The following is a 13,414-nucleotide window of genomic DNA, read 5'->3' as shown; positions in this document are numbered from 1 at the left end:
AACATCAACATCAAATTACTATGCTTTAACTTTAGTCATAAAAAGACATTTATGTTATTAAAATTTTTATGAGTAATTTTTGCTCATTTATGCTCAAGTTTATGAGAACTTGCATTTTTAGAATTTGATAATTTAGTCTGTTTGTCTTTTTTTTTCCTGGTATATTACTTGATCCTTTTGTTAATTTTTTTGCTTTACAAATTGACTGAACTTGAAAGGATTAAACAGTATAGTGGGGATAAAATGAGAACTATTCTGAAAATTAAAGCATTGATTATTGTATTTAAGTATAATTGGAGGTGTAAATAGTAATTTACTTGAAACTAGCATATGCAATGCCTATTAAAAGGAAAATAAACAGAAATATTAAATAGAATAATTAAAATAAAATTGGGGACTATATAATTAAATTTTGAAATAGAGATTCTATACTAATATACTAAAATCTATAGATTTAAGTCATAATCTATAATATATATGAAAATATAAATTGAGGAGGAACATTGAGATAGATGAAAAAAAAAACATGGTTGAAGAGGTATAAACACTTGAATGCTTAAGTTAGGAAAAGAGCTATGGAGGATTATGAAGATAGTTGGAGTTGATTCATCGTACCTTTGAGGTAGGGTGTGAGGCTCCTTATATAGAAGTTTGGAGGACACTTTACAGTTTATATAGAAGTGTTGATAATCAATATTTAACTAGCATTTGACGTTTTGACATAGTTGGTATTAATTATGGAATAGGACTGACTTGCCTCATAATTCAGACGAGCACTGAACTGTAATTACTTGGTAACTCAGGCTTGGGCTGAACCATAACCTCTATCTTTTTTACACTTAGGCCATGCTGGTGTGGCAGTTTTTATTACCGTTTGGTAACATATCACCCCCTCCCCCCATAAATTTCATATCTTTAAATTCGATTATGGTGATCTGCAGGCTTTGGTTGCATTATGAAAACAAAATGGTATTTCAGCAAGAGTTGCAGAGTTTTTCTGAGTTGAATTAGTTTTCCTTAGCTTCAGGCTCTCTGTGAAAGTACTTGATTGCTAAGCTATGATAATACCAAGCTATATTTTGATCCTTTAAAGTTGACCTTAACTTATGAGGTTACTTGCTAAACTGAGCTAGCTGCTTTATCCTATTGAACTAGACTAGAATTAATATATATATATATATATATATATATATATTTTTTTTTTTTCTGGTTCTCTCCACATAAGTGAGCTATTGATTAAACCGTATATTAATTTTGAACTCAATTGGTATCTCAATTAACATTTGATTCAAAGGTGGAAACGATAATCTTTAATTTAATGATTAAAGGATTTAATTAAAAAAAGCAACATAAACTCAACAAATCAATGAACTAACTAAAGTAGATTCGTATACCTTGAAAATAAAGAAAGTAGTTCATAGCAAATGAATTAAACAAAACAACTTGCATTATAGTGCAAAACATTGTTGATCCTAATTATTTAAACAAAATAACCAAGCAATTAAATTACTTATCTTATCTTAGAAACACAACAACTAACAACTATTTAAGTCCCAAGTTAGTCATATTCCACTATCCTTGAGTCAAAATCACAAAATATAAATAAATAAATTTAACTAAAATATATAAATTTAAAAATTAAATTACTTAAAATAAACCTAAAAATACTATAATAAATATGGTCATATCAATTTCTCCACACTTAGATACTTGCTTGTCCTCATGCAAAACAAAAATGAAAATAAAAAACAGAAACTAAAATATAAACTTTATTAGGCTTTCCAAAAGAAAAAAAAAAAAATCTCAATATATAACTCATTATCAAAAAAGTTAATCATTACAACTATGCATTCCAAATCAAAAGTTCATAATTCACAATTTACTAAGAAATTCATATTAATAGCTTTGCACATCTATTGTAGTCTAGTCTCATAAACTCATAATTATACTCAAGTGTTACAAGGTTGATGATTAGATGCACACATCTTTCACTATATTAGAATATAACATCCATAACCTTGCTTGTTATCTAACATCCACCACTTTTAATTAGCTACACATCTAGGTCTAAAGGTATTTTGTTTGGTTGTAAATGTTAATGTTAAAGTTTGTTAAAGGAAAATTTAGGAAAATCTTAAAAACTAATAGAATAAGTAAGTGTTAAGTATAAGCGTTTTCATTTTTTCCTTTTTTTTTTTTTCTTTTTCTTTTTCTTCTTTTTTTTTTTTATTTAACTTAAAAAGCTCCTACTACAATATTTACAAAATTTCCACATTTTTTTTTCAAAAATCTCTCAAAAAAATTTTTTTTTTGATAATTTCCTTACTCTACTTAGTCCTTGGAAAGGTAGAAGATAACGGGAAATTTTATCAGTTTAGGTTATTTAGAGGGTCATATATAAAAAAAAAAAGAAAGAAATTAGTCTATTAAGACTCAAAGGGGATTTCTATGGGTTAACTTTACAAGGTAGGCTCTTTAACCTCAATGGTTAACCCTAGATGCTTTTCTCACCCCTAAGTATGTAGGTCTTAGCAAGCATCTCGTGCCTTCCTCTTCTCAGGCTTACTAACTACTGGGTTCCTTCTTGTAACATTCAATCTCGTAAACATCATAATAATAGAACTAATCTTTTAATCATCTTTATAGAACAAAGTCCTTGAAGATCTAAGGGCAAAACCTTAAAAATAGGATTCCTATTACAAGAATCTAGAGAAATTGGCACATAGATCAGGCAATAAAACTTATTAAGCCCCTAATAAGAATCCTACCTTTTAAACAAGTATTGTTTAAGTTGCGAAGCTAGCCAAACACCAGAATTAATTCTTTGGTTATTCACCGAAATTATTTTCTATTGTAAAATAGGTTTTAGATAGAGGCAAAAAAATTGAACTTCTGGTGGATAAGACTGAGAATCTTCATTAACAGGTGAGTGTTTCTCTCATCATTTACTGTGTGAATCTTATTCTTTAATATCTTCATTATTTTAATAAAAAAAGATGACATAGAGAAATGTTAGGAATTGTTGTAGAACCATAGGATAAAATAGAAATGCAGCAGTATAAGATAGAAATTAATGCCTTGACTGACATATAGATGTTTGCTTTTGTTTTTTCCTTTCCTTTATTTATATGTATATACATGTCCTATATTTGAAGCAAAATTGAATGAGTTAAAAATAAGGATTGTATTTTTTTATATTGCTCTAGGAAATCAAATGAATTATAATAACGAACACCCATTTCTAAATGTGCCTATGTTCAAACATATTAGTTTAAGGCAATGGGATATAAGGAATGAACCTAACATTTAATTTCCCCAACAACCATTAAGTACACTAATATTTTAGACACTTCAAGATGTATTTACCAAATGTTATTACACATAAAGCATATAAAATATGAGTGCCAATCGACACTGAGTGTACCAAAGGCTTGATTTTGGATTCTTAAGACCTCATTTAACAAATGATGTTAATGACTTCATTGCTTTTGCTCTCCTACATCGTAGATGTATGGATGATGATGAGTTGCGATACCCTTGTAATCAAGTTAAGTGTCAAAATCATAACTTCTTAGATGTCGAGATGGTTAGGTTCCATATCTTGAAATTTGGATTTGTACCAAATTATTACACTCGGTATTTATATGGAGAAAGTACAATAGGGGAATACCGATAAAATTCTAATGAGCAATATAAAGCGGGAGATCACCCTTATGAAATGAGTACTGAACTAGGCAGTCGCTACCATAACATGGTTATGGATAGTATAGGAATCCCTCTGGCACATGAAGATATGGAGGAAATGCTGAATCCAAATGCACAACATCTATTTGACATGTTAGATACTGCAAACCAAGATCTTTGGCAAGGTTGCAAGAATCATTTAAAGCTGTCAGCTGTAGCCCGAATGTTGTACTTAAAGTCAACTAATATATAAACAAAGGCAAGGAAGTGGTAGTTGTCACGCCCGACTCCAACCACCAGAGGAATTGTCTACTTTGAATGAAGTCAATTCCATCCCATACTGAATTGGCAAGACTTGCACGGTTTTGTCCTGCAGGTGAAATGCAAAACTTCCTAAGAGGTCACCCATCCTATGATTTCTATTAAGTGAGTAAGCTTAACCCTGGAGTTCTTCCAACTCTCTAAACCATTCCACCAAAAGGCGCCTCTGATGATTATTTTCCCCCTTTTGATATATGATCCGATTCATTCTTGTGTCCCGCATTCCATTATCCATAGTTAACCTGCCATCCTAGGAACGCTTTGCTATATGCTCTACCCACCCTCTTAGGATCGCTTTGCTGAGTCAGGATGTCACAGTAGTTTCGCTTTGAAACCATACAAGGAGATGTACTATTTTCCTCTGATTCCCCATCTCCAATGACTTTATGCTTCCGATGCCACAACAAAGCATATGAGATGGCATGCAAAGCACGTTTCTGAGATAGGGATTATTCATCATCCATCGAATTTTGAAGCATGGAAGATATCCAAAACCATGTTATACATTAAACAAGCAACAGAAGCAAGTCCTATGTGAATAGCTTAAGTCAATTAGATTCTCTGATGGTTTTGTTTCCAATATGGGCTGATGTGTTTACATGATTTGGGTTAAAAAGTCACGACTAGCATGTTTTCATGCAGAGGTTGGTTCCTATCGCATTTTGCGATTTGTTACCTATTAAAATATGGGAAGCAGTGACAAAACTGAATTTGTTTTTTAAGGAACTAACTAGTACTGTGTTATGAGAGCAAGATATGGAAAGTTTACACCAAGAAATTCTAATCATTTGTGCAAGCTTGAGCATATCTTTCCTCCCGGCTTCTGTGACTCAATGGAACACCTACCAGTGCATCTTGCATATGAAGAAAAATTTGCAGCACTTGTGCAATATAGATGAATGTATCCATTTGAGAGGTGATTATAATATTCACCTTTGCATATAGTAATAGACTTTTAATTACCGCCAATTGTATTGTTAATCGATTATGCTCATAGGTGCAATGCTTCGCTAAAAAAGAAAGTGAGGAATAAAGTGAAAGTTGAAGGGTCCATTTTTAATGCATACCTTATTGAAGAAGCATAAACTTTTTGTGCACACTATTTTAAGCCTCATGTTTACACAAGACATCGTAAAGTGCCACAAAATGATGACAGGGGGCCTATTTTTAGAGATGAATTAGAAGGAACTTATCTATCATTATCCATCCAGGGCACCCATGGGCAAAGCAAAAAAAAGAAGGGGCCGAAAATACATTGCCCCCTGAATTTTCACCGAAAAATCTTATGGCCCCTCCAACTTTTAAAATGACCTTATGACCCCTTCAACATCATTTTTTATAATAATTACATACCTAGTCACGTTGAAAGTCAAAGTTAGATTACACGCGCGTGAAGAAGAGAGTGGAGGTCTATAAAAGCATCCTATATGGCATTTTTCTATGCCACATCGTCACCTCCTTCAACGCTTCAGCTTCATCTTTGTTGTTATTCTTCTTCTTCTTTTATTTTATATTTTTTTAAAAGCCTGTGCCAAAATCGTCATTCTCCTTTCAATGGATTTTCAACCCACAAACCCCAATTTTGACTCCAAAATATGGAAACTTAAACCATTAAACCCACAAGCTTCTCCTTTTCTCAAATCAAAACCAAAGAGGGCAAATATGATTTTGCTTTAAAAACCCTTATAACACAATCGAGACATCCATTATTATAGCCATTTTTATAGCAGATATGTTTCTATGTTAATTATATTATATATATGGAATGAAAATATGCTAACTCTCTTATTTAATTATTGTTCAAAAGAAAATATATTTTTTGATATTTAAAAAGAAATAAACGATTTTGTGCAATAGATCAAACTGTGCCACTGTTTAACATTGTGGTACTGTTTAATGGCTTTAGTTTTGAATTCGATGCATTTTTGTATTTTTTTTTGTTCTAGTTCTATATCTTATGCATTCCTTTATTGGATAATCATGACGCAGAATTGATACATGGCAGTTATGTGTGCCATGATGTGTGAGACTGAATGTTAACTGCTTCTTATCTAATTTGAGGCTTCTCAAGTCTACAGGAAACCCGCGAATAAAGCACTTGAGAATTGGCAGGCTCTTTTGTTTAATAGAGAAGCAATTTGAAGAGTTGAAGTCTTTACTTGGTGCAGATATGCTTGTATATCTGAAAGACAAGAAACCACGATTTTATCGTCTAGGGGAGCTTTATCTCTCTTGTGATGATGTTAGTGCCATTGATATTGAGATATGCCCTAAATGCCAAAAATTAAAACTCATTTATGATTGCCAGTAGAGAGTTTCTAGGGGAAAGATCAAGCTAATCAATCATGTAGAGCTTGCACTTTGGGCATAACACGTTGTACTAATTGCAAGTCATGCATAAAGGATTGTGATTATGAACTTTTGTTTAAATTTTCTCTGTTTGGTTTGTTTGAAGTGGCTCCTAAGTTGTCAGGAGAATTGATGCATAATCAATTCCTTGGTTTATTTTTAAATTTTTTATCTGAATTTATCCATAGTTAGTCAAAGAGAAAGTTAGTTTACACTTTAATTTTTTATTATATTCATTAAGTCTTACGTGGCAAAATTACTTGCCATTTGAATGCGTAATTGCAACGTCCTCGCGCGTGTAGAACACAGCTCTTTTTTTAGTCTAATGAAGTATTTAATCATTATAAAAATTGATGTTGGATGGGTCGCGGGTCATTTTGAAAGTTAAAGAGGCCATAAGGTTTTTTATGAAAGTTTAGGAGGTAATTTATGTATTCAGCCAAAAAGAAGGCTAACAGAAGAAGAGAAGCAAGCTGCGCAAATGTATATCCTTTTAAATTGTAAAGAAGTTTCTCCTTTTGTTAAGTAAGTGCAATTCTTCCAAATTTTAAAATCAGTAATGTGTTAACTTCTATTAATTTTTTAAGAGATATGCTACTTGTTACACCATGATATATGTCATTCGATACTTAAAAAAAGCATATATATAACCGAACTTCGGCAATCAAAACCAGCAATTAGTGACACTAACGTTGATACAAGGCTAGAAACAGAATTTCAATCATAGTTCAAGAATTATGTAAGACAAATAATTATTCCAAATCAATTAATTATTCTTTATGTTCCACCATGAATATGTTGTAATAAACTTTTTACATTTTAAATATAGGTCCATAATCCTGATAACTCAGTCACAAATCGATCAGAGAGTCTACGTCCAACTCAACGAAAAGGGGTATGTGATTCATAAATATTTTTCATTTATTCATTTTATCATATATGATAATTGATATAATACTATTGTTGCATTTTATGTGATGTGATTTATTATATAGGTTGTATCCTTCATCAAGATGCTCTCGAGTAAAAAATGATTCTAGGAGCATCATGCTACATGTGGCGTCAATTGGAAGAGTGTTACTGTCGAGACAAAAGATAGATATTGGAGGGAATTTTGGGTGACTTTCTTGAAGTTGTCAATCTGTTAATTGAATTAAATCTAATATTAGAAATCATCATGCAATTAATTACTTAAAGTTTATAACTAACTTGTCGTTAATAATTTATAGAAAAATGCAAGTGGGATGCGAAATCAGAGGCAATGATAAAACAAGCATGGTATAGGCAGACAACAAATAATTATTCTAATTTTGTTTCTCAATTAAAGAGAAAAGGTAGAAAATCATATATTAAAGATGAAGTTTGGGAAAAGTGGAGTGAATATTGGAAGATACCTGAGGCCATTACGAAATCAGAGATCTTTTCTAAGAATCGAGGGTCTGAGAAAGGTGGAGAAGGATCTAGTTTATCTCTCTATGTTGGAGGCTCCATCTCAGCATTAGAACGCCAACAACGCATGGTAAGGTCTATATTATATGTCTAATATACTTTTGCTTTTGGAAACTCATATCTTTAAACATGGGAAAGTTAAATGTTTTTTCTAAAACAATAAGCCGATGAGACTAGAAGGAACCTATATTGGGGGAGTTGTTTGTGCATCTTCACACACAAAAAAACTAGATGGCAATAATTAGGTTGACAAACGCTCCAAGGAAATGTTTGTAAGTCAATATTATATTACCAATAATGATTCATATCCACTTAATTGTGTGATTTTGTGTTTTAATAGATGTTGCAAACCCTTTGTGTTTGAGTGTCTAATTATTAATATCTTGCAAGAAACATTACAAAAGAGGATGAGACATATATTTTCCTTAAAGTTGCAGCAGATTCAAATAAGAAGCATATTTATAAGATAGGATCACACGCATCAAGCTACTACTCTGACATGTAAAGAGGATCTGGGATGTCTGGTGCAATCTACATTTGAGACTGGTGAGCATCCCAAACTTAGGCGAAGCGGATAAACTATTTGGAGAAAGTGCTTGAGGAGCAAAAGGAGAAGATGGAGCGAGAACTTAACCAGCAAAAGGAGATGATTTCTCAGCGTACTCGTCATTTGCGGATGCATCTAGTTTATACCACCACAATTTGTGCATCGAATTCTCCTTTTGCTAATATAGATCCACCTAATGCCGTCAATTAGTTTACAATACCCACTAGTCTTTCTGGTTTTGCTGATGGTGGTGGATTGAGGACTACATAAGAAAGAGGAGCTCAGGAGGAGGATCAGGATGATGCTGGTTTGGATGATGACTAGTCTTAGCTTTTATATGTTTTTTGTTGTATTTATTTCACTTTGATTACTATTTTAACTAGTATGGATAATTTCACAACTATATGAATGTTGATATATTGTGATATTATTATGTATGCTATTATATAAATATTATTACAATTTAAATTTGTGATATTTCAAATGACTTTGCAATTATACAAATGTAAATAAATGACTTTTATAGAAACTAAGTGTTTTTATAGGTTTTAATTGGCATTTCAAATTAAAAATTTTTAATTTTGCACACATTTGCCAACTAATTTTTAATAAATTACCGATCAATTTCGTACTGTTTCAACAGATTACTGACTAAATAAATTAATTTTGATAATTATAAATTAAAAATATCCACTATTCTACGACAAAATAGTGACAGAATTATTGACAAAATACCAATAAAATATTTTCAACAAAAATTAGCGACAAATTCTATGACAAATAAATTTTTATATTTGCCTACAAAATATATAGTTTTAGCGATAGAAACTCGGTAGGTAATTTACCGATAGAATGTTAATCGGTAAATAATTAATTTGTGACAAGCACTTTATCGACATAATTTTTTTGTCGCTAATTTGTAGGTAATTTGATTTACATATTACATTTTCTAGCATTAACTTTTGAATTTTTTTTGTAGTAAAAGTATTTTTAAATAGAATACAATTATGTTAAGAGGAATAATCGACAAAATTAAATATATTTAGAAACATAATTACACAATGATTTTCGCAAACCACAATAAATAAATTTCTTAATAAGAAATACAATCAACAAAATTAAAAATATTCAATTACATAGTTATGCAATGAGTTTTAAATTACAAGTCAAGTTTCTAGTAAAGATAAAAATAAAATTAAAAGGGCAAGAGTTAGTAATAAATATGTAAATAATTTAGTATTTATGTTCAAATTTATTCGATCAAATTAAATTAATTTAAATAATTCATAATTATACATATATATAATATTATTTATGAATCGAGTCAAGCCTACAGATTTATCAAGTGAACCCGAAGCTTAACGGGTCAGATTGGACTGGATCAGGTTACAGCACGTGTGTGCAAACCTATCAACAATTCAACAGCACGAAGAAAACCATCACGAGTTTAAATCGACTCGAAGACATCATAGGCATTATGAAGCTTTTACGAGGGTAAACTCGTCTTTCGAGACAACAAAACCCTAGCCAGAGTTATATAAGACCTCTGAAAAACCTAGCTCCTTCTCCCTTCTTGGTTTAGCAATTTGCCGCTGCTTCTCGGTCAGTAGGAGCCCCATTTTCTCTGTACCTCGCGTGTCACTATAATACAAGATGGTAATTTTGGTTTCAATAGCTTATTTGCGCATGCCTTACATTTTGTTTAAGGATTTGCGTGTATTGTCTGCGTTTGTTTTTATCTTTGAGAGATAATAGATTGAATGAGGGTATGGATTTTAATGCAGTCTCTGGTTGCAAATGAAGAATTTCAGCACATTCTTCGTGTGCTCAACACTAATGTTGATGGGAAGCAGAAGATTATGTTTGCTTTGACCTCAATCAAAGGTATTGGGAGGCGTTTCGCTAACATTGTCTGCAAGAAAGCTGATGTTGATATGAACAAGAGGTCTGTTACCTGTGCATTTTTCTTTAATGGTTATGTTTAATTTGAATAATTTCAGATTATAAAATGGATTAAATTTTTGTTGTTATTGTTGTTGTTTTATCTTTCACTCATCTTAGTTGAAGCTTTGAGATTTTTGTATGTATGAATGTTTGTTGAGATTTGATGATTACTTGTACGCTATTTGTTTGTTCTGGATAAGGTTTTATTGTTGTTGGAAAAATTGTGAAAGTTTTTTAGAACTGAAATTCACAGTCAAAGGCAATACATCTGGTTTTTCTCTTCTTTAAAATGATGTATAATTAGCAATTGTGTTTTTGTGAGTTAGTTTCCTTTGGTGGTAAACAGTAGGTTTGAAGCTCCAATTGGAGAAATTGGAGCAGAACTTGGCTTAATTATCTATCAATTTATTATTCTGATGATCTTGCCACCAACGCCAATTGTTATCTTCATTGAATTGACAATCAGCTATTAGATTTTGGGTCATAATGCAAGCCTGCATTGAAATTTAATTCTGGTCTATGCATGATGGATTATCGAATAATGGCATTTGAAGTTTGGTTTTGATTATTTGGATGGACTCAAGTTTGATGTGATATCAAAGGTTAAATTTTCTATGTGATTCATATAACTTAATTTGCTTCTATTGCTTTTAGGGCTGGGGAATTAACTGCTGCTGAGCTGGATAATCTCATGGTCATTGTTGCAAATCCTCGTCAGTTCAAGATCCCAGATTGGTTTTTGAATAGGCAGAAGGATTACAAGGATGGGAAATATTCTCAAGTTGTGTCTAATGCACTAGACATGAAGTTGAGAGATGATTTGGAGCGATTGAAGAAGATCAGGTACTTTTTCTTTTTATTGTTTAGCTGGTTTTAGGTAGCAGGGAGTAGTTTATATGCAATCTTTGGTTATAGCTTGGTATGTGGATTTTTTATATTTGGTTGATAAAAGCAATTCCTTGTGTTATCATTGGTCCAACTTTCTCTCTCTGAATAGAATGCCCCTTTCCTTTCTGTGTATTCTTTCTATGTTGTGTGGTGGGGATGGGAGGGGAATGTTATGGATTAAGCACGATGACCTTAGTCTAAGGGCTATTTGGCATATAATTTATGCCATTCTTAAGGTGCTCCTAATTGGAAGGATCTTATCAATGTCCATGAATGATACATTGATAAATTATAGATTGAACGGCCGAGTCGGCTGTTGAGAAATATTATTTTAAAAAATGTTGACTTTTGCTTGTTAACGCTTGTTTTGAACAAAATTTCACATTCTAATTTTAAAAGTTACAAAACAGCATAAACAATATGGTCAATCTTTCAACATCTAAAATGACACTACTCCAAAAAGCAGTTTCAATCTTAATATCGAATGGGCTTTACAATAAGATGATTGGAGATGCGACTCTGATAATGCTTAGAACTAGCTAAAGAAACATGGTACCAGCTGATCTGGATTGTATTTTGCAGGAACCACCGTGGTCTGAGGCACTACTGGGGTCTTCGTGTCAGGGGACAACACACCAAGACCACTGGTCGTCGTGGAAAGACTGTTGGTGTCTCTAAGAAGCGGTGAACATTATTTACTATTAACTGGGTTGAGCAATTTTATGTAGGGGCTGGCGGAATTGGTGCCTTTCTGCAAGTAATTTTTGTGCGAGAAGAGTTTAGATGTGATTTTGTTAGATTGGAAAGATTTTAGTCTGTTAACTTTTTATCTATTTGAGTCTGTTGCAGAATCTTATACCATATATGCCTTCGAAATTTTTTGCAATGTGCATCTATTTAATATTTGATTGCTATGCTGTCTTCTTGATTTATAATATTTTGATTTTGTTTTGCTGCTTTTACTGTATTGAGCATTCCCTGGTGGTCAAATAAATCTATTGTTCCTTTTTACTCCTTTCTGCGGCTTGTCAAAACCAAATCATAAAATTTATTTGAAAAAGTTAACAATTTGCAAAACGAGGACGCATTATAATTTCCTAGGAAAAAGTGAAATACAAGCATATCGTCGTCATCTAGTTTCGAGCCGCAAGAAATTGCTCCTTCACGTTTCTTAGGCATAAAGTTGCTGTGCTTTTTCTTTTTTGTCCTGCACCTGAAACTAAGATCGATTATACAGTCGGTCCGGTTTAAATTGAATTAGTCCAAACTGAATAAACGGAAGTTTTTAGACTGAATTCTCATCATAATCGAACAAGAATACCTACGAGATTGAAGAAAGGGAGAGAAACAAACCCAACCCATTGACACCATTTTCGCACGCTCTCTTCCTCGCTCTGTTAATCCAGACTATTTTCGACTTTCTTCCTCTCAAGTCTCACTATAAGCAAGGTATGCCTATGAGAACAATGGAGTTGCATCTTATTGACAGGACAACCTGTTCAACGCACCTCAACCTTGAGCGTGAGCTGGTGTTAGAATTTGTTCTTCTGGTACAAAATTGCGAACATTGCATGGAGACTCGAGAAATACACCATAATCTGACTGTATTTTGGGGCTAGGTTTGGACAGCGGCAGGAAGAACTGGGAGCTTGAAGGAAGGAGGGCAAGAAATTAGGGATTTTTCATTTTGATAGTTTTGGTAGGGAAATAAAAAAAAACACTTAGAATTTGTACAATACTGAAGTCTGAACTGACGTGAATAAAAAAAGATCTCTTGCCTTTCTTATAAAAATTACATTTTATTTCGAAGTTAAAGGAATACTTGTGGAATTTAAATTAATTCAAAGACAAAAAAGAATTACATTTAATTTTAAAATTTAAATTTAGTTTAATATTTATCTTCGTTTTCTTATTAATCAAGAGCATTTTTATTGTATTTATTATTGTTATTTTGAATTAATTAAATATAGTTTTAAGGTTTGACTAATAAATTGATAATGAGAACAAATTTGAGTGACATTGTCAATAAGTAAATACAAGAATTTATTAAATACATAAATTCACCACTATATACAAAAAAAAATTTTATTGTGCCTCAAGCTTTTCAAGCTTTATAAGAGAATTATTATATTTGTAAAGTTATGAATTTTGGTAATATTATACACATTTTCACACTAAATAAAAAAATAAAATTTAATACTCCACAAAATAAAAAATATTATTTATTATTTA

The 13,414-nt window shown here is 31.9% G+C and overlaps 1 protein-coding gene and 1 pseudogene across 1 annotated transcript; both read left to right on the top strand.

The window, feature by feature from the left end:
- Positions 1-4,904: 4,904 nt before the first annotated feature.
- On the top strand, positions 4,905-6,487 carry LOC149493611 (F-box protein SKIP14 pseudogene; annotated as a pseudogene).
- Positions 6,488-9,866: 3,379 nt separating this feature from the next.
- PFL (Ribosomal protein S13/S18 family) lies at positions 9,867-12,096 on the top strand. Its single transcript, XM_012218552.4, has 4 exons — positions 9,867-10,006; positions 10,135-10,295; positions 10,949-11,137; positions 11,765-12,096. Exons 1-4 carry the CDS (start codon positions 10,004-10,006, stop codon positions 11,868-11,870), a joined length of 459 nt encoding a protein of 152 aa, XP_012073942.1. The 5' UTR covers positions 9,867-10,003; the 3' UTR covers positions 11,871-12,096.
- The last annotated feature ends 1,318 nt before the right edge of the window (positions 12,097-13,414 follow it).

Source organism: Jatropha curcas, chromosome 9, assembly GCF_041381405.1.
Source record: "Jatropha curcas cultivar XTBG-Jc1 chromosome 9, XTBG_Jcur_1.0, whole genome shotgun sequence".
NCBI lineage: Eukaryota > Viridiplantae > Streptophyta > Magnoliopsida > Malpighiales > Euphorbiaceae > Jatropha > Jatropha curcas.
Note: the sequence above shows the minus strand (reverse complement) of the source record. Positions and strands in the feature narration are given on the sequence as shown.

Excerpts from the sequence above, each read along its gene's own strand:
- PFL (XM_012218552.4), top strand. Across the intron at positions 10,296-10,948 it reads GATGTTGATATGAACAAGAG|GGCTGGGGAATTAACTGCTG; the intron begins GTCTGTTACCTG and ends TATTGCTTTTAG. Across the intron at positions 11,138-11,764 it reads GAGCGATTGAAGAAGATCAG|GAACCACCGTGGTCTGAGGC; the intron begins GTACTTTTTCTT and ends TGTATTTTGCAG.